The sequence below is a fragment of the Calliphora vicina genome, chromosome 1 (assembly GCF_958450345.1).
Source record: "Calliphora vicina chromosome 1, idCalVici1.1, whole genome shotgun sequence".
Lineage (NCBI taxonomy): Eukaryota > Metazoa > Arthropoda > Insecta > Diptera > Calliphoridae > Calliphora > Calliphora vicina.
The window spans coordinates 87,291,209-87,313,177 of record NC_088780.1 but is presented as its reverse complement, the minus strand read 5'-3'; the positions used below and the strand labels follow the sequence as shown (position 1 = coordinate 87,313,177).

General features: G+C 29.7%; 1 protein-coding gene across 1 annotated transcript; it reads right to left on the bottom strand.

Annotated features, from left to right (window-relative positions):
* Window positions 1-2,177: 2,177 nt before the first annotated feature.
* On the bottom strand, window positions 2,178-3,228 carry LOC135949585 (keratin, type I cytoskeletal 10-like). Its single transcript, XM_065499180.1, has one exon. It carries the CDS (start codon window positions 3,204-3,206, stop codon window positions 2,238-2,240), a length of 969 nt encoding a protein of 322 aa, XP_065355252.1. The 5' UTR covers window positions 3,207-3,228; the 3' UTR covers window positions 2,178-2,237.
* Window positions 3,229-21,969: the final 18,741 nt, after the last annotated feature.

Genomic DNA, 21,969 nt, shown 5'->3' with positions numbered 1-21,969 from the left:
CATATACTGTTTGGGAATTATTGACAACAAATTAGAATTCATATAAACTGTTTAGGAATTATTTACAATAATATACTAATACATCATGTATTAGTATTAAGTATGTTATGTTGATGTATTGACTTTTGTAACTGCACGTTACACAGTTTATATGGACCAAATGGTCCATTAACCTAACATTCGTAAGTTTTTTCTAACCTAACAGAAGGGTTAAAACAAAAAAATGCTATTTTCACGTAAAAAATATAATTTTTGCTTTAATTTATTATAATAACTCCGAAATTACTGAGCCAATTGAAACGCAATATATATGTGAAAGTTTGTACATAGCACGGGGAAAATGTTTTCAAAATTCAATCATTCAAAGAAGAAGAACATTAACTACACAATTTTATGTACATATGTATATTAAACAAAAAATTAAAATTTTGTAAAAATAAACAAATTCACTCAATTGTGAATAAATTCGAAAAGAATCGATTTTTATCTGCGATATCTCATTGGCTTTGCGATAAAACAATAAACTCAAAATTTACATAACCTAATCTGTTTATATATTTTGTTTTAATCGGCTCAGTAGTTTCGGAGTTATAATAACAAATTGAAGAAAAAATTTATTTTTTACGTGAAAATAGCTAATTTTTTTGTTTTAAAAAACTCACGAAAAATCGAAAACTGCCGAAATTGTTCGAAATTTCGACAGTTTTCGATTTTTCGTGAGTTTTTTAAAACAAAAAAATTAGCTATTTTCACGTAAAAAATAAATTTTTTCTTCAATTTGTTATTATAACTCCGAAACTACTGAGCCGATTAAAACAAAATATATAAACAGATTAGGTTATGTAAATTTTGAGTTTACTTCAATGATATCGGGCTAACCCTTTTTGAGTTGTCATAAATTATGTGAAGAAACATCTAAAAAAAATTCACAATTTTAGAAAAAAAAAAAAAAATTAAAAAAACCTAACCTTAGGTAGTCATGATGCATTAAATCTATATCTATAATCTATATAGACAAGTCTTTTTTTCCTGTTGACCTGTGTAATCTGTCAACTTTGTTCATTTTTTGTGAGGTAAAATTTTTGTATAAATAATGATAACTTGGGAAATAAAGGCTCTTATATATGAAAATAAGTATTTTTTATCAACATTGAAATAGCAGTGCTGGATCTGTTTAATGCAGTAAAATATTTTCTTTTTACGATAATTCCTGTTTTAGTGGGTCGCGCAATAAATTGCACATTTGCTTAATGAACATTAATTTTAAAGTAAAGAAAATACGGAAAATCATTTCCAGATATTCAAGTCTACATCAAAAGCTGTATGAAATTCGGACTGCAAACGGAAAACTGCTCCTCAGGACGATCGAAATATCGCCAGAATCATCAACTGTAATACATTTAATCTGTCAAGCAAATAAAAGCAGAATTAAATTTATAAGTTACTTGAAGGAGAAGATTTATAGATGCAAAAATAGCAGAACGAAGTCCAAGGAAAAATACAGTATTAAGAAAAGTACATAGTGCTACTCGTTTGGAGTACGCTGGATGCCGACTGGTTTGCAACCAAATAGCGCAATATTATGTAAACTGACGGATCTAAACACGTTTTTTTTGGATGTTCAGGCTGTAGTAGGGTTTCTAATTTCCCGGACTTTTTTCTTTCCCGGGAATTAAAAGAGTCCAAAAGACAAAAGCCTATTGTAATTCCAAAATTACTACCCTTTCCTAATCATGGAACTGGAAGGTCCAACCTACTTTAACATACTTGATGATTTTCCATATTTTTTTCAGTTTTTCTGGAATGTTAATGATACCTTAAAGATGCTGCTATCCATAATAGGAAACAATAGGAGAGCTTATATCAAACAAAATTATTTAATCATTCGGTACATCATTTTTGTTAACTTTTTTCTTAAATGCGTTCATAGTTATCAAACACTAGCTATTGCGATATTACTTGATCAAAACAGAGCCTTATTAAATAAATCTAATATTTTACTTTTAATTTAAAGTATTTTTGATTTACCTACAACTTATAGCGTTTCTAATGGAAATAGATTTCCTTAATTTTTAAACAGCGGTTCGTTTATAGATGTAAGCGAAATGTACAATTTCTATAGGACTTTAAAATAAAAACACATACAAATTATATAAAGTTCAAACTTGTTTTAATTTATTTCGTAAAATTACACATTTAACAACAATAACAATGATTATTTATTTAGTTTCGTTATCTTACAGACGGAAAAGACGAAGAATAGAAGCTGGCAAATAAGTGTTGCTGGGTTCATCGGCAACAGGTGCGGGAGGAATGTACGAAGAAGCGGGAGCAGAGGCACCAGCACTGAAGCCAGCATCAGGAACTGAAGCACCAGTACTATAGCTGGCAGCTGGAACTGAGGAACCAGTACTATAGCTAGCAGCAGGAGCAGATGAAGCACCGCTGTGGCTGACGGGAGCTTGAGAAGCAAAGTTCAAGACTGGAGCAACACCACCATCATGAGACTTAGAGCTACCACCCAAAGAATCGTATTGACCTTGAATCGCATTCTGAGCATTGGCGGCATCTTCGGGGGTACGGTATTTGACGAAGTGAACTTCGGGTTTGTTGTTGCTGTTCTTGTTGGCGGTGTTCAATTTGTTAGCCAAGCCACTGAGATCAGCTTGTTTCTGGAGAACATAGATGTCGGTCTTTTGATCGGCAGCATGTTTGGCCAAAGCAACAGCAGCATCTTCCAAGCCATGGTTTTCAGGACCCTTAATGAAAACAACACGGAGACCTTGTTTCACAGAGTTGGCCAATTGGTTGGAGGCAGCGGGATCATGGAAATCTTCATCGTTGGCGGTGTAAGTGAAGAACTCTTTTTCGAATTCAGCTTGAGGAGCGTATGAGGGAGCATCGTTTGAAGCCGAGGAGAAATCACCTTGGGGAGCGTATGAGGGAGCTACATTCGATGAAGAACCGAAGTCGCCACCACCTAAACCGCCACCTAAACCACCACCTAGGGTTCCACCACCTAAAGCACCGCCTAGACTTCCACCACCAATACCACCGCCGAGACTTCCACCACTTAGGCTTCCACCAACACCTGAACCAGGAGTGAATGACAAACCACCGTCAGAGTGTCCAACTGGTTGATAATTGTAACCCAATTTATCGGCACAGGCTACAGCCACCAGGCAAAGTACGATAAAAGCGCGCATTCTTAATGTTTGTGTTCTTCGAATCTGTTGATTGTTGTGAGTGATATATTCTTGCAAAAATGTTGCGAATTTATACTTGAAACTATTTTTTTTTTTTGCATCTGATGATCTTCAAAATTCGATAAAATCATTTAAATTGTAACAAATCTATTGTATCAATATGGATCGCCATTCATATTAAATGTCTTTTTTAGTGTTCATTTCACATGACAAAAACGGTTAAACATACTTAAACTTCAAGATAAAAAACAGTTTATGAATATTTAAATACATCGATGTCAGTGGGGAGGAGACGGTACACTGGAAAAATTATTTTTGTATTTAATAAAATGCTGATAAATTGCTAATTTTTATGCATGATATTGAACATTAATATGAAAATTATTCAAAAATGTTAGAAAAAATCTATTCTATAATATGACTAAATGTGAATGTTTGGTCGGCCTTTCAGACCATATGATACCGTACACTTGCTGGAGAAAATAGTATTCAATTAATTATATAAAATATTTGTTAGTTTCATTGTTTTATTTTAGTAGAAAATAATAGATTGTAGAAATTAAGGGAATTGTGATACTTTTGTGGGGAATGCAGATTTTATAGAATCTTTGGTGTATTAGAAAATTATTTTAGATCTTCATCTTGTACATATGTATATATCAATAAGAAGTTTATGTGCCACAAAATAATTTCCCGAAGGGAATAAATTCATGGAATTGTTGTATATTTTCAGTTGGGTTGGAACAATATTTATGATCGTTACAAACATTTACAATAACGCATAATGACCTATTTCACTTGTGTTGGGTTGGTTTAGGTTATAAAAGTTCATTTTTCAAATGAATAATTAAGTGAATCATTGTTCATGGAATTAATAAAGCTCTAATGAAATGATTATGTAGTATATTTTGAGAATATACCGGCAGCCGTATTCATAACAAAAAATAAACTCTGAACGAATGAGTTTATACATTTTTCTAACAAAAATTTAAAACATGAAGTATCTCTTTAGGAATTCTATTTGAGCTATATTCGTCTTCATGAAAAAACCAATCAAACCATTTTCCTAGTAATTTTCATACAAGTTTCGTATATTTCAAAATGCGAATCAGCCCATTAATTTTAAATATGAATAAGTAAATTAGTATAGAATTTCATGCAGCAAAAACCGTAAAATTTTGAGGAATAATCCTCAAATGGCTGTTCGTTTAGCAACATTTTATTTAGAAAAACAAGTAAGAAAGTATGGTCGGTCAAGCCCGACCATATAATACCCTACACTAAGTAAATGAGCAAAATCATTTTTCTTTTAAAATTTCAATAATTTATTTTCGTGAATGAATTTCGGAAGAGTGCCAAGGAGCTATGACTAATTATGGACCGATCGCCATGAAATTAAATCATGTTATTTATGTCTATATGAAAGTTATTCGTGTTTAATTTTATGTGTATACCAACATTTTAAAGAGATTTATGCTCGTTAAAGTGATTTTCGGAAATAGGCCTTCTATGGGAGCTATGACTAATTATGAACCGATCGCCATGAAATTTGGTTGTGTTATTTATGTCTATATTATGTCTTTATATATATACCAACACTTTTAAGAAATTTATACCCGTTAAAGTTATTTTCGGAATTGGGCCTTATATGGGAGCTATGACCAATTATGGACCGATCACCATGAAATCAGGTCGTATGATTTGTGTCTATATTAAAGTTATTTATGTTGAATTTTATGTGAATACCAACATTTTTAGGTGATTTATGCACGTTAAAGTGATTTTCGGATGCGGGTCTTATATTGGAGCTATGACTAATTATGGACCGATCATAATAAAATTGTCACCAAATTTCGTATATATAAAACTTATTTGAAGCAAAATTTGTGTAGATACCTATATAAATTAAACATTTATGACCGATCAAGTCCAATTTCGGGAAGACATTTGTATGTTGGCTAGGTGAAATAATGGACCTGCCAGTTTCAATAGGCTGCGTCCTTAGGCCAAAACAATAATATGTTCCAAATTTTATCCAAATATCTTCAAAATTGCGACCTGTAATCTGCGCACAAAGTTTACATGGACAGCCAGCCGACCAGCCAGCCAGACGGACATAGTTTAATCGACTCAGAAAGTGATTCTAAGTCGATCGGTATACTTTAAGGTGGTGTTAGACTATGGTGGTTTAGGGTATAAAAAGCGGTAGCTCTTGAAAGATTGAAGATATCTTAATTAAATGTTACTCAGTCAGGGCTTATGAATTAATTAGTATTTACTAAGGATGCATTCAGGATTTTTGTTTCATATTAAATTTAAAAAAAATTAATGCTGAAAATGTATGTCCTTCGATATGGAACGAGAACGAAATCTATGGTTATGATCGGTTTATTGTTTCTTTTAGCCCCCATAGAAAAAAAGATCAATTTACATATGTATTTCATAAATATATTTAAATAAGAATATAACAAAATAAAATCTAATTCACTGAATTAAAATGAATTGGAAACAACTATAACTCATATTTGTCATACATGGTCACAGTGCATTATATTTTTACTGCATTACAAATATAATGTAAGCAGTAAAAATTTACTGATTATCTGCTGAAAAAAATGTCAGTAATTTATTTTCATTACCAGAAAATTTACTAGTAATGAAAATAAATTTCATTATCAGTAAACATTACAGACAAAAATTTTAGAAATCATTAAAAATATATAAAAAATTCAATGATGTAGATACTTATGTATTTCCAGCATGTAAATATTGGTTAATTAACAAATGCCCCGCAGTTAGGCTTGCCAGATCGAAATCAGAAAATTAAATTAACAAAAGAAAAATTATATAATTTTGTTCATTTGATATAATTTAAGCAAACTTGGTACGTTTTTGGTTATTGGAATTGAAAATACAAATGATATTATTAATTGTTAAAGATGGATATGTCTTTTGGTAATTCTTCAAAAACTTCCCGAAGGCAGTAGTAATCGGCATACAACATATCAGTATCATTTGAATTTTTAAAATATTTGGCAGTTCTGCTAAACTACAGCAATTTGCTTAAAAACTGATTTTTCTTCAAAATCACACCTTTTTTAACCCTCTAAACGGCAAGGCTGTCTTTAGGCGGGGTATGTTAAATGTAGGTAGTGCTGCTTTATTTGCTTATTTCTCCCGTTACGGTAAATATGTGCAAAGAGACAAACAATTTACTTATTCCGATAAATATGAACGTGCACGTTGTCATTTGTTTTTTTTTATTCCAACGTATTTTTTTTTATTCCAACTATAACCTGATATATTTTTTTACCTCAAAATAAAATTGGCCGGTTAGAAGGTTAAATATTTATAAAATTCCGCTTGACAAATGAAATTTTTTCTTGGCACGCATTGAAAAAGCTTGACAATCAAGCAAAATCAAGCCCGTCTAGCAACCCTATGTTGATTTTTTGTATTGCACAAAAATAATGGATCTTAAAGATCAATCAACTCAAAAATGTATGTCCTTCGATATGGAACGAGAACGAAATCTATGGTTATGATCGGTTTATTGTTTCATCTAGCCCCCATAAAAATATCGTAGAATATAATTTCAACATATGCATTTTCTAAACTAATATTGTGCAAGTACAAAAAACTTAAACAAGCATCTTACTTCATCTATAAAAACTGACATGTGTTTTGGGAGAGAAAATGGAAAATGGTACCTTTTAACACTCTAATGGTATTTTCGTTTCTAAAAAAATGATGTCTTATAAATGTGTAATATTATTATCATGTTACACACACCTTTGCAAAGTGAAACATTTTTTTCTATTAGAAAGGAACAAAATAATTTCTTGATTTTACTAATGTATATTTAACGTGGCAAATATTGAAATTTTGTATTAAAAAGCGATATTTAACACTGTTAAAGCAACTTTCGAAATTCAATTATGTGTTTTTGCCAACAGCATTAACAACACTGATTTTCAATAATAGAAATCAGCTGTTACTCAATTGCAAAAAAGTACTTAACCCTCCGACGGTTGAGTAGTTTTAGGCCTTATACGAAGTACAAGGTCCACAGGGAATTTTATATGAAAACGCATTTTTTAAACATTTTTTTGTTTTGATTTATTATTATTATTTACTAATTATACATGTATAATGAATGTTAGAAAAAAAATTTTCTTTTATATATAACATTATTAATTTTTTATGAGTTTTATATGAAAAAAGCCTAAAAAACTATTAAATCTCAATAGAAACTAAACTATTGGTCGGATCGCTTTGATTTTTTTAAACGATTCTAGACTCCCATGGACCATCAGGGAGTAATTTCAGTTTGAAAATGAAAAAGATCCCCAGGGACCTTTTAACCTTTTTAGATTTAAACGCATTTAAATCTCAATAGAAACTAAACTATTGGTCGGAACGCTTTGATTTTTTTTAAACGATTCTAGATAAAATTGGTGGTCCCATGGACCATCAAGGAGTAATTTCAGTTTGAAAATTAAAATTAAAAAATACCAATTATTTATGCAACATACATATTCACATTTTTGCATACATTTTTCTCAGAAAAGAAAACTCCATAAGTATCTTTTAAAACAAGAAAGATAGACATAGATTTTGAATCGTAATTTTTATACCCTACACCACCATAGTGGGGAGGGTATAATGCGTTTGTGCAGATGTTTGTAACGCCCAAAAATATTAGTCTAACACCCACCTTAATATATACCGATCGACTTCGAGAATCACTTTCTGAGTCGATTAAACCATGTCCGTCCGTCTGGCTGTCCATGTAGACCTTGAGTACAGGTCGCAATTTTGAAGATATTTCGATCAAATTTGGTACATATTATTTTTTCGGCCCAAGCCTATACACAGTGCTGCCAACTTTTTTTTGGAGAAATCATCAATTTATAAAAAAAAAATCGTCAAAATTGTCAAGTTAAAAAGAAAAAAATAGCCAAGAAATCGTCAAGACAAAAATACGTTAAAAATACCAAAAACATTATTATAAATTACATTTCTGTGTGACATTTTTTTAATAAGTCATTTTTAATTGCTTTATGAAAACACTGAGAATTATTTAACTTCAGATAATCTTTTGAAAACAATATTCCTTGTAATGTTGAAGAAACCAAAGCATTTCTGATTTTTGTTTTATTTAAATTTACAATATTAAAAATTCTTTCAACGTTGGCCGACAAATGTGGAAGTGCCATTAAACCCGAAACAAATTGTATTAAAATTGAATCTATTTAAATTAGAAACATTTTTCCAATGTTTCGAGTTCGGTTAATTTCATATTACGTAATTCTCGAACTTCATTATCAAGTTCCATTTAATAAATTTGGAATAAGTTTGGCCAATTGTAAAATTGAATCATTTTTTTGTTCAAAATCAAAACGTTTTAAAATTTGTGAAACCAATTCAATATTAAATTGGACGCTGTCTGCCTCTCAATTTGTACATTGCAAAAGGGGACTTACAAAATTTGAATTTTAGGAAAAAAGGTTATCATATGTTTTGCTTTTAAAAAATCGTCATTTTTGTTCGCGGGAAAAATTAAAAATCGTCAATCGTCATTTTAATAAATTTGACTTAAAAAATCGTCAAAATGACGATATATCGTCAAAGTTGGCAGCGCTGCCAGTTTTTGTACATTTGAATATTTTCCATACAAAATAGTTTAGAATCCTTTGAAATTTTATAAAATGAGACCCTTACACGAATAAAAGTTTGATTTCAAGGCCGTTATATATCTGTTTTTTTTTATCTTTTTATAAAACCTTGAACCATAGAGGAATACACATAGGGCGGAAACTTGAAAAAAATCTCAAACAAAATTATTCAAAATAATCACACATGCGAGTGTTGTTTTTGCTATCACATAGTTTTTTTACTAATCCATTCTCAGCACTTAGGTTATTGACAACTGAGTTGGGTCTTTGACAGGAGATTTTCCGATCTATGGGTATTTATCTATGCCTTGAACCATTTTAAAATATATTAATTATTTTCAATTATTTATAAACATTAACAATTATTTTAATATCTAAAGAATTTCTGAACTCCCATTTTGATAACGGATACCCAATGTTTAGAAATTATCTGAATGATCTTCCTCGAGTCCATGAATAATATTTCACAGATAATTTTTAATTTGAAGTTTTTTTTCTCTGCTAAATACTTTTTATACTCCGTGACTCTGCTTGCTATTAAACATAAATATAGACCTAGCTTTAATAAACTCTACAAAATATCAGTATGGATTAATGATGAGATCCAACATAACGTAAGTATGATTCAATATAACCCAAAATGTCGATATATTTTGGGTCAGAATAATTTTCTAGAATTTTTTATACGGTTTATAATTTCTACAATATCCATTTGGGAACGATGTCTATCTGTCCGCTTGTTGGTTGAAATCAACATTCCAAGTAATTCATATATCTGATGGACACAAATCTTGTATCAAGATATCGGATATGCGATATGCATTCTATTTGAAGGAAGGAGAAATTTTCAAAAAATTAATACACCACTGTTGAGTTTCTGAATTGATTTTTTAACTTTAATTCCACTAACTTTTTCTCAGTGTATGCATTTGATCGTTTCGTCTCATTTCATTCATTCATAAAATTTAATGACATTGTCATTTAACGACATAATCATAAAATATGTTTCTTAATAAGTTGCAATAAAATGTTTAACGTTTATGAAGAAATGTTTGCAATTTTTGACATGTAAATTTAAATAATAATTGGCGAACTGACAGAGTTTTGATTTGATTTCATGTTCATTGTGGTTTTTAATCATAATACGGGCACTAACTTAATTCCTACATATATAAGTAATAATAAATGAAACTGATTAAAAATCCCACATTTGAGTGTGATTTAAAATTGACCACCAATTATTTCGATGTATAAATTTCAATCATCTCTCAATCGTAGCCAACCAATTGATGTGTTAATTTATGCAAATAAACATGTTCTGGCAATCGTTAGTAAATTTTTCAACGTTTCATTTTCATTGTTTTGTTTTATGCAAACATTTGCAAATTTTTTTAGTTAATCTTTTGAGTTTTTGTTTTATTAAAAATTATCATATTCATTTCGATGTGATTTTAAGCTAAAATAACAATAATAAAGAAGCGGGTGGATTGACCTTTAAATTTTATCACCGGAAGTTCATCTAACGATCTTTAAATTTATTTATAATAAAATCAAAAAATATTAATAATAAATGAATATAAAATAAAGCAAACATTAGGAAAATGTTTTTGCAAATTGAAATAAAGTTGTTAGTTCATAGTTTTAATTTAGATCCTACGTCAGCATCGAATAATGAATTAACAAAAAACAAAAACACAACTCTTCATTAGAGTATTAAATTGTAGATTACTGGAAGTGATTAAGCAAATTAATTCAACATTCAGTAGTACAATATAACTGTAATAGTAGACTATTTATCCAATTTTCTAATTATACGCACATAGATAAACGTTGGTTGGAATGCGGTTTTCAGTATCAATAATTAACGAGATAATCGAAAATCTTCTACTCTTCATTGAAACACCATAAATTTAACACATATTTGATGTTTAGTTTTATAAAGTGAAAATTAGGTTACATTGTTGAACAAAATTATGAATTTTTGAGTCTTTGCTAAAATTTAATTTACTATTTTGGTAAATGCACTAAATTTCCCATAAATTTATTCCGATTATAGTAGATAACTTTTCTCAAACTACAGGGGCGGGTCAATAAGTCTGTAACTTTTTGAATGAAACACAGGTTTATGAATAAAAAATAATTTTATTTTTCAACATAGTCTCCTTTGGGCTTTGTAAACTTTGTCAAACATTTCTCTAATTTTTTATCTTTTCCAAAAAAAGAAGATTTGTCGAGATATGGTGGCCCTTAATAAACGAAAGTTGGATTTTTGCCAGTCTCATCTCCCAACTTGGCGAACATTGGTAATGAAATCATACTGAAAAAATTTTAGGTGAATCGGTTGGATACGTGCCGCAACCACTCTGAAGTTTTGAGATGCATTTACAAGGGGAAAAAATAAAATTTTTTCAGTTTTTGTAACAATTTTGCCATTAAAAAATTACTTTTGCAATTTAATTTAAAAGAATAAAAATGTGTACCTAATTGTCGTTCCAATGAGCCATAAAAAACAGAAATCATAGTAATCCAATTTAAGTTTTTACTGAAAGAAAAATTGACCACACCAATTTTTTTTTCGATATATCTAAAATAGCTGGACGCCTGAACCGATTTAACTAATTTTTTTTTAATGTTCGCAATACATAGTCCGCAAAATTTTTTACATAAATAAAAATTGTCTACGTCTACTAATACGCCAACTTATTAAATACATCTGCAAAATTCATCGGTCTGTGATCAATCATATTTCAGACCAAAAATCGATTTTTTATATAAAAACTCAAAATACCTAAATTCGCTAACAACTTGGCCAATAAGCGTTTATTCAAGAAAAGGAGCTTGATCTGTGGTCACTCATATTTCTGACCGAAAATTGATTTTTTATTTAAAAACTCAAAATGTGATCACTCATATTTCTGACCAAAAATCGATTTTTTATATATAAACTCAAACTATCTAAATTCGCTAAGAACTTGGCCGATAAGCGTTTAATCAACAAAAAGAGCTCGATCTGTTCACTCATATTTCTGAGCATAAATCGATTTTTTATATAAAACCTTAAAATGTCTAAATTCGCTAATAACTTTAATCAATTAAATAGCTCGATCTGTGATCACTCATATTACTGACCAAAAATCGATTTTTTATATAAAAACTCAAACCTCAAACTCAAACTCAGACCAAGATTCGAAAAGGAGCTCGATCTGTGATCACTAATTTTTCAGACCAAGATTCGAAAAGGAGCTCCATCTGTGATCACTCATATTTCTTAACAAAATTCTATTTTTTATATAAAAACTCAAAATATCTAAAATCGCTAATAACTTGTCCACAAGCATTTAATCAAGAAAAGGAGCTCGATCTGTGATCACTCATTTTTCAGACCAAGATTCGAATACATACATATAAAAACTCAAAATATATACATTGATTTACATGTATTCTGTTGTTGCAAGACTTAGGTTTTTGACAACAAACTTAGGTTCTGTCGCTCATTAGCGCTTCTATGTATATTTTATTGTGTGTCCAATAGAATAAAAATTATCATTTAATAATACGTTTATCAAACCGATTCTCACAAATCGAACACAAACATTTTTTTAACTTGGACAACGTCTGTCGGGTCAGCTAGTATTAAAATAAAAGCTCATTTTGACTTAAAATATATTCCTATTTACTTGTATATGAGTTTTTGTCTTAGTAGGATACCGTTAACTCATTCACAGGTACATATGACCAAAAAAATATTTTTTTTAACGTCAGTTTCAAAACGCCATTTTCAAAATTTTTAAAAATTTTATTAAACAAATTTCAGAATTTTTTGATCATCTCATTGGGATTTATTGAAAATATAGCAGGGAATAAAAATATGAAAAATTTATGAAAATATCACCTATAGTTCTTCCGTACCTGCGATTTAAATTTAGAAATTTTCGAGAAAAACAAATTATTTGACCATATTTTGGCGAATGACCTCAATTTCCTTACTGTTTTGAATTTTATGTAAAACCTATTAAGAATATTATAGTCCAGATAATTGTAAATATACTCTGCAAGTTTTATTAACATTGGAAGACGTTAAACCTAAATCGTGAAGGTCAAATTTTTCAATATTTGAATTTTAAAAATATTAGACTTAATGCTATATTATTCTTAAGTTCTTAGTGGACACTAGGGTATTCAAATTAATCGATTTTTCTCTTGTTCGAATAAAACAAAAAATTCGAATAAGAGATTTTACCTTGTTCGAATAATTCGATCACATGTTTAAATTTAATCGAATTATTCGAATAATTTAATTTTTTTTAAAAAGTAAAGAATGAAGTTTTGATGTAGAATTTTTAATATTTTATTGTTAAAGAAAAAATAAAAAATAACGCTGATGTTAACAATTCAAGTATTGATAATGTTAAAAAACATTCGAAAACAAAAGGCCATCATTAAATTTTCATCAGAAATATTCTGATCGGATTAACTCCCGAACAATCTACAAAACAATTTACTATGTTCTATGTTTTAAAAAAATTGAGCTAATTGGACATGCTCAAGAATTTAAGAATAGTAAACGTATTAAGAAATTTTTTACGTCATTCAATAATTCGGGATTTAAAATGAGTAACTAATTCGTTAGTAAATGATTTATTCACTTTTTCTATATTATTTACAACAATATTCTTGCAACAAAACGTAAGTTTGCAATGTATTGTGTTTATCATTAAATTTATTAAATACTAGCTGACCAGACAGACGTTGTCCTGTCCAAATTAAAAAAATGTTTGTGTTCGATATGTGAATTTGTGAGAAGCGTTTTGAAATGGGTAAAAATAGTAAAAAAGAAAACAATAACGTATTGTTGAATGATAATTTTTATTCATATAGGTTTTGGTCATGTTTGATTTATATTTGATTTTCAAATACATATGTATGTAAAATGTGGTCATAGAATAAAATATAAATAAAAGCGTTACTGAGAGACAAAGAACCTAAGTCTGTTGTCAGAAACATAAGACTTGCACAACATAATACATATACATCAATGTCCATATTTTGAGTTTTTATATAAGTTATCGAATTTTGGTCTGAAATACGAGTGATCACAGATCGAGCTCCTTTTCATGATTAAACGCTTATTGGCCAAGTTATTAGCGAATTTAGATATTTTGAGTTTTTATATAAAACTATCGATTTTTGGCCCGAAATATGAGTGATCACGAGCTCCTTTTCTTGATAAAACGCTTATTGGCCAAGTTATTAAAGAATTTGGATATTTTGAATCACTTATTTGATAAGATTGAAACTCATATTGGATAAGTTATTAGCGAATTTATATATTTTGAGTTTCTGCAATTTTAGATATATCGAAAAAAAGTGGGCCTGGTAAATTTTTCTTACGAATTTTACAACGAAAATTTAAAAACAAATTAGTCAAATAGGTTCAGCAGTTTTCCGATTTTAGATAAATCGAAAAAGCGGGCGTGGTCCTTCAGTAAAAACTTAAATTGGATAACTAAGAAAATTTAAACAAAAAAATAGCCAAATCGGTGTAGCCGTTTTCCGATTTCAAAATAAATCGAAAATAGTGGGCGTGGTCAATTTTTCATTTCGTAAACAAAAAATTAGCCAAATCGGTGTAGCCGTTTTCCGATTTTAGATAAATCGAAAAAAAGTGGGCGTAAAAGTCCGTAAAAACCTAAGTATGACTATGACCAACATTTAAAAAAAATTTCTAAATCGGTCCGGCCGTTCTCAACTGATGCAATTACCAACGAACGACATTAAGATCATGGCCTTCGTCTATTTCATATATTTATAAATGTCATCCTCAATATCACTTTCGCCGACCGTTTCAAAATTACATTCTCTATCACTTTCAACACCACTTTAATCGCAGTTAATATTTTGATTATTAATTGCGATCTTTTAATATTTCGCCTTTTGAACTGGGTGTGCGATGTGTTCACACCACATTAAGCTTTTTTTTTTACTAAATAACAAATATTTTATTCCGTACCTTTTATTTTCATTGGTTCAAGTCCTAAATTAAACAATTTTAAAGACTTATTTTTAGAATTGTAACTTCTTACAGTTATATTTATATACATATGGGGGATTTCATGTCAAGTGAACCAACTTTTGAAATCGATGTCTTCCGATCGGGATGAAATTTGCACCAAGGTTAGCTCTATTGGATAGTAACTCAGACACAATTTTTCAACAACATCGGTCGAGAACTCTCTGAGTTATAGGGGGTAAAATTTTGACAATTTGGTCAAACAGGGGTTTTTTCTTATCCATGTAACTTATTACCTATTGTTCTTAGCAAAATGTGTTCCAAATAGTATAGATAGCTATTTCTTCGATCTTTCGAAAAAAAATATTTAAAAAAAAAAATAAAAAATTTTTAATATTTTTTTTCCGAAATCAAAAACTTTTTTGACTTTTTTTTAAAATACGCTATTTTTTTTTTTTTTTCTTAAAATAAAGTTTAGATATTTTCCTTGAACACCTACTTGGTCGCTTAGTGGGATGCGAGTGGGATATCTATCAAAATAAATATTTTGTAACTCAAAACATAAAATTTTTGACTTTTTTTGCAAAATCAAAAACTTTGTTGACTTTTTTTTTTCAAAATGGACCCTTTTTTAATCTTTTTTTTTAGGTCAAACAAAAGCTTAGATATTATCCTTGAAGACCCTTTTGGTCGCTTAGTGGGATGCGAGTGGGATATCTATCAAAATAAATATTTTTTAACTCAAGACTTACAATTTTTGACTTTTTTTTTTGCAAATACGATTTTTTTTCCAAATGGGCCCTTTTTTTAAAATTTTTTTTGTAGTCAAAAGAAAGCTTAGGTCCATTCCTTTAAGATATTTTTAGTCCCTTAGTGGGATGCGAGTAGGATATCTATCAAAATAAATATTTTGTAACGCAAGACATACAATTTTTTAATTTTTTTTTGCAAAATCAAAATTTTTTTCCAATATGGGCCCTTTTTTAATTTTTTTTTTTTGCTCAAAAGAAAGCCTAGGTCCATTCCTTTAAGATATTTTTAGTCCCTTAGTGGGATGCGAGTGGGATATCTATCAAAATAAATATTTTGTAACGCAAGACATACAATTTTTTAATTTTTTTTTGCAAAATCGAAATTTTTTTCCAATATGGGACTTTTTTTTAAAAATTTTTTTTGCTCAAAAGAAAGCTTAGGTCTTTTCCTTTAAGACCTATTTTGTCACTTAGGAAGATGTGAGTAGGATATCTATTAAAATAAAAATGTTGTAACTCAAGACATTCAATTATTGACTTTTTTTTTGCAAATTCGAATTTTTTTTCAAAATGGGCCCTTTTTTAAAAATTTTTTTTTAGTCAAAAGAAAGCTTAGGTCCATTCCTTTAAGATATTTTAGGTCCCTTAGTGGGATACGAGTGGGATATCTATCAAAATAAATATTTTGTAACTCAAGATATACAATTTTTGATTTTTTGGCAAAATCAAAAACTTTTTTGACTTTTTTTTAAAATGGGCCCTTTTTGTAATTTTTTTTTTTGCTATAAAGAAAGCTTAGGCCTATTCCTTTAAGATGATTTTGATCGCTTAGTGGGATGCGAGTGGGATATATATCAAAATAAATGTTTTGTAACTCAAGACATACAATTTTTGTGTTAAAACATTTATTTTGATAGATATCCCACTCGCATCCCACTAAGGGACTAAAAATATCTTAAAGGAATGGACCTAGGCTTTCTTTTGAGCAAAAAAAAAATTAAAAAAGGGCCCATATTGGAAAATAATTTTGATTTTGCAAAAAAAAATTAAAAAATTGTATGTCTTGCGTTACAAAATATTTATTTTGATAGATATCCCACTCGCATCCCACTAAGGGACTAAAAATATCTTAAAGGAATGGACCTAAGCTTTCTTTTGACTACAAAAAAAATTTTAAAAAAAGGGCCCATTTGGAAAAAAAATCGTATTTGCAAAAAAAAAAGTCAAAAATTGTAAGTCTTGAGTTAAAAAATATTTATTTTGATAGATATCCCACTCGCATCCCACTAAGCGACCAAAAGGGTCTTCAAGGATAATATCTAAGCTTTTGTTTGACCTAAAAAAAAAGATTATAAAAGGGTCCATTTTGAAAAAAAAAAGTCAACAAAGTTTTTGATTTTGCAAAAAAAGTCAAAAATTTTATGTTTTGAGTTACAAAATATTTATTTTGATAGATATCCCACTCGCATCCCACTAAGCGACCAAGTAGGTGTTCAAGGAAAATATCTAAACTTTATTTTAAGAAAAAAAAAAAAATAAAAAAAATAGCGTATTTTAAAAAAAAGTCAAAAAAGTTTTTGATTTCGGAAAAAAAAATATTAAAAATTTTTTATTTTTTTTTTTAAATATTTTTTTTCGAAAGATCGAAGAAATAGCTATCTATACTATTTGGAACACATTTTGCTAAGAACAATAGGTAATAAGTTACATGGATAAGAAAAAACCCCTGTTTGACCAAATTGTCAAAATTTTACCCCCTATAACTCAGAGAGTTCTCGACCGATGTTGTTGAAAAATTGTGTCTGAGTTACTATCCAATAGAGCTAACCTTGGTGCAAATTTCATCCCGATCGGAAGACATCGATTTCAAAAGTTGGTTCACTTGACATGAAATCCCCCATATTTATAGAAGTAGTTATCGGACCACTCATCTACACTGTATCATCTACAGTGATCGAAAGACTCCCTTTATCTTTAATTATTTGTTGAATTTCAGAAACAATACAATTTTTGTAAGTCACTATTACTTATTTAAATATGGAATTATGAAAAATGTTAAGCCATTTAATAAATTGAATAATATAAATGTACACTAATATTTGGAATCCTTCCAAAAAAGAATAGTACCAATTTATTTAAAAATATTTTTCATATATCCTGCCAATTATACTTCAAATTCTGTTATTACTGATACAAAATCCGTCATTCACAAGTTTTCATATTAGCAACATTTTATAAAATGTTTGTATGTCAAATGCTTAACGTTTCTATAAATAAAAAACTAAACTAAATTAAACTGCGGTTTCAGTTTTAAATTTTGTAGGTATTTATGAAACTCTTATTTATGGTATATTAATTTTTCCAAGAAACATAAAACTTTTTAACGAGTTCTTAATGGTACTTTTTTTCCTTTGTTGGTTTTCAGAAACCATATCCTGGTGTGAGGTTTGTTTCAAAAAAAACAATAAGGTCAAATTGTTATTTAATTTTCTGAGTCAATTAAGAATTCACAATTCTTCTAATCGTAATTTTAAATAATTCTATATTAATTAATCTACAATAGCATCATATGATTTAGCACATTTGTATACTTTTGATATATTAAAAAAACTATAAGGGTTTTCTTAATTGTTGAACTTATTGTGCATATGCTCATCCATCCCATTTTAGAATTTTATTTTCGAGGTCTATGGGAAAAGCATTGTAAAGAAGCAAACATACATAAAAGAGCTTAGGAAACTATTTATAAAGATAAATATAATATTTTCACACACATATTCAAATCTCCAACAGTAAGTAAGCATTTTGAATTGGTATGTCGATTATATGTGTATATTTTAATAACCACGACTGCAAATGCTTCTGAAAAAATTTAAACAAATATTTACGTGTCACACCTCCAAGCAGTCAACTTTTAACATTGAAATTATGAAATTCGAAACTCCTAACAATAATAATAAATATATTTATTAAACATGGCGCCAATCGTTTAAGAGTAGCAAGTGATAAAATTAACAATAAATGGAATTTTAAATATTTATGCATAAATGTATTTCGCTTTTTAGCCAATAACAATTTATTTGTTTATGCGGGTGCTAAATTATAACAAGACAATGTCTTTAAAATTCCCTCTAAAAATACAGGCAGTAAATAATTATGAAGGCTTTCAAATGTAGATTAAACTAGAAATATATAAAAATGATATAAATATAAATTTAAATATTAATATTAATAGCTATTAAATACATACTTGTAGTATTAAATGTCGAAACAAACTATTTTAGATAACAAGACGTATACTAAAAGTTGACTTTTTGTATTTAAATATTTTAATTTGAATTTGAATCCTAGCAAAAACTTCACTTACAATTTTAAATGTAATTTTGTGAGGCAGAATCAAAAATTTTGTAAATAAATCTGGCATTTCTAAACGGGTTATTCGAGTTAAAGTTATTGCAATGGGCCCTATTATTATTAGGGCCCATTTTAATAACTTCCGCTCCGATCTAAGTGGACTCTCGAGCACGAGAAATATACATTTGGACAATAACTGACTGTTGCGGAAGATGGCCTCATGACAATTTCTGAAAAATATCTGGACACTACTCGTTTAGAATATGATCGGCATTTCGGACAAGCAGTAGGATAGCGTTATTGTGTATTCATAACTATATGTAAATAGGAATAATTTCAGGAATGTGAACACATTGGACTTTATCGGTAGACATCCAGACAACACTGACTATTGCATATCCAGAAATTTCTTCAAAATTGGCTTAAAAGTGTTGATCACGTATGTAGGGACTGAAGGGATATAATTTCATCAAGGGTGTCCATTAAAAATCTTCAGTGATGTCTGAAAGGCGTTTGTCTTTCAGACTAACGGATTGGTGTACATTCGTTTAGCAAGAGATGTCCCCCATGGGAACTAACTGAGGATTTACACGGACAGTTAGTACGACACCATCTTGTCGTATATTTGGGGTAACGAGGGTCCTTCAAAGATTTCATTTAGAATTAACCGGTCGAAAGGAGATCTTCACTGTAGGATAACGAAGCGGACCGATTTATTGGTGTATTCAAATAACTCAAAAGTCGTATTTCTGCCAGGCACCTCATTTTAGAAATGATGTACAGCTATGTGGATTTAAATTTTAGATACAAAAAAAGTTTTAATGCAAGTTTTTATAAAAAGAGGCAACACATTTTATTTCTCATTTAAATCTTTTTTTTATTTTAATGAAGTTATCTAATATATATAGGCCTTTTTATACCCTACACCACCATAGTGGGGAGGGTATTATGCGTTTCCATGTAAACATTGTGCGCAGAGTACAGGTCGCAATTTTGAAGATATTTCGATCAAATTTGGTACATATTACTTTTTCGGCCCAAGGACGAAGCCTATTGAAACTGGCTGAAATCGGTCCATTATTTCACCTAGCCCCCATACAAATGTCCCCTCGAAATTGGACTTTATCGGTCATAAAAGTTTAATTTATCTATGTATCTACACAAATTTCGCTCCAAATAAGTTTTATATATACAAAATTCATGTCACCAAATTTTGTTACGATCGGTCCATAATTAGTCATAGCTCCCACATAGACCCGCTTCCGAAAATCACTTTAACGTGCATAAATCGCTTAAAAATGTTGGTATACACACAAAATTCAACATAGTTAACTTTAATATAGACATAAATAACATGACCTAATTTTATGGTGATCGGTCCATAATTGGTCATAGCTCCCATATAAGGCCCACTTCCGAAAATCACTCAAAAATATAAATTATTGATATTTTAAAAGAAAAATATTTTTACTCATTTACTTGGTGTAGGGTATTATATGGTCGGGCTTGACCGACCATACTTTCTTACTTGTTTTCATTGATATTTATAAAGAAAATTAAGTTATTATTATAATAATTCAGGTTTAAATAACACTATACAACAAAATAAATTTTTTCCAAAATTACAAGGTCCGACCAATAAATTTTGGTAGAGGAAACAAAAAAAAAAGACACGTGTATCGGCGTTTTGAAAATTTACATCTGAATTTCATTTGAGGGGGGTTAAAATTTCCCAACTCTTGCACATTATTATTGTTAATCGGCATAAGAAACCATGTGATTCTTACATTTTAGGTATAAAATGTGTTCAGCAAATTTATGTAAAATGTCGCTGAAATATGCTGGACATTGCACGGTAATGAAGTGGAATTGCCTAGAGCTAAAAAATTAATGAATACTTCCTATCCAAATTTGCTATTGAAGGTAAAATAATAGAGATATTGGTGATTATACCCTACACCACCATAGTGGGGAGGGTATTATGCGTTTGTGCAGATGTTTATAACGCCCAAAAATATTAGTCTAACACCCACCTTAAAGTATACCGATCGACTTAGAATCACTTTCTGAGTCGATTAAGCGATGTCCGTCCGTCCGTCTGGTCGGCTGGCTGGCTGTCCATGTAAACCTTGTGCGCAGAGTACAGGTCGCAATTTTGAAGATATTTCGATCAAATTTGATACATATTATTTTTTCGGCTCAAGGACCAAGCCTATTGAAACTGGCTGAAATCGGTCCATTATTTCACCTAGCCCCCATACAAATGTCCTCATGAAATTGGACTTTATCGGTCATAAATGTTTATTTTATACATGTATCTCCACAAATTCCGCTCCAAATAAGTTTTATATACACAAAATTCATGTCACCAAATTTTGTTACGATCGGTCCATAATTAGTCATACCTCCCATATATACCCGCTTCCGAAAATCACTTTAACGCGCATAAATCGCTTAAAAATTTTGGTAAACACACAAAATTCAACACAATTAACTTTAATATAGACATAAATCACACGACCTAATTTCATGGTGATCGGTCCATAATTGGTCATAGCCCCCATATAAGGTCCACTTCCGAAAATCACTCAAAAATATAAATTATTGAAATTTAAAAAAAAAAAAAATTTTCTCTTTTACTTAGTGTAGGGTATTATATGGCCGGGCTTGACCGACCATACTTTCTTACTTGTTTTTAATTAAATTTGAACTATTTTTTGTCATGCAAAATTTTTGGGGTGTCTTATTTCTGACTTTCTGGTTGAATTTTCCGTTTTGATGTATTCAGAGACTTATAGTAAAATTTCACGGATAATATTTTTGCGGAACATTTTAACCCCTTAAATCCCTGTCTTAATGGTGTTTTTTGCTCTTTTTTAAAAGAAGGACTAAAAAGACCCATGCCTTGAGGATTTAGAGGGTTAACATATTCTACAAAAATGTTCTCCGTAACATTTTACATAAATTTG

Excerpts from the sequence above, each read along its gene's own strand:
- LOC135949585 (XM_065499180.1), bottom strand. The coding sequence starts at position 3,206 with ATGCGCGCTTTTATCGTACTTTGCCTGGTGGCTGTAGCCTGTGCCGAT.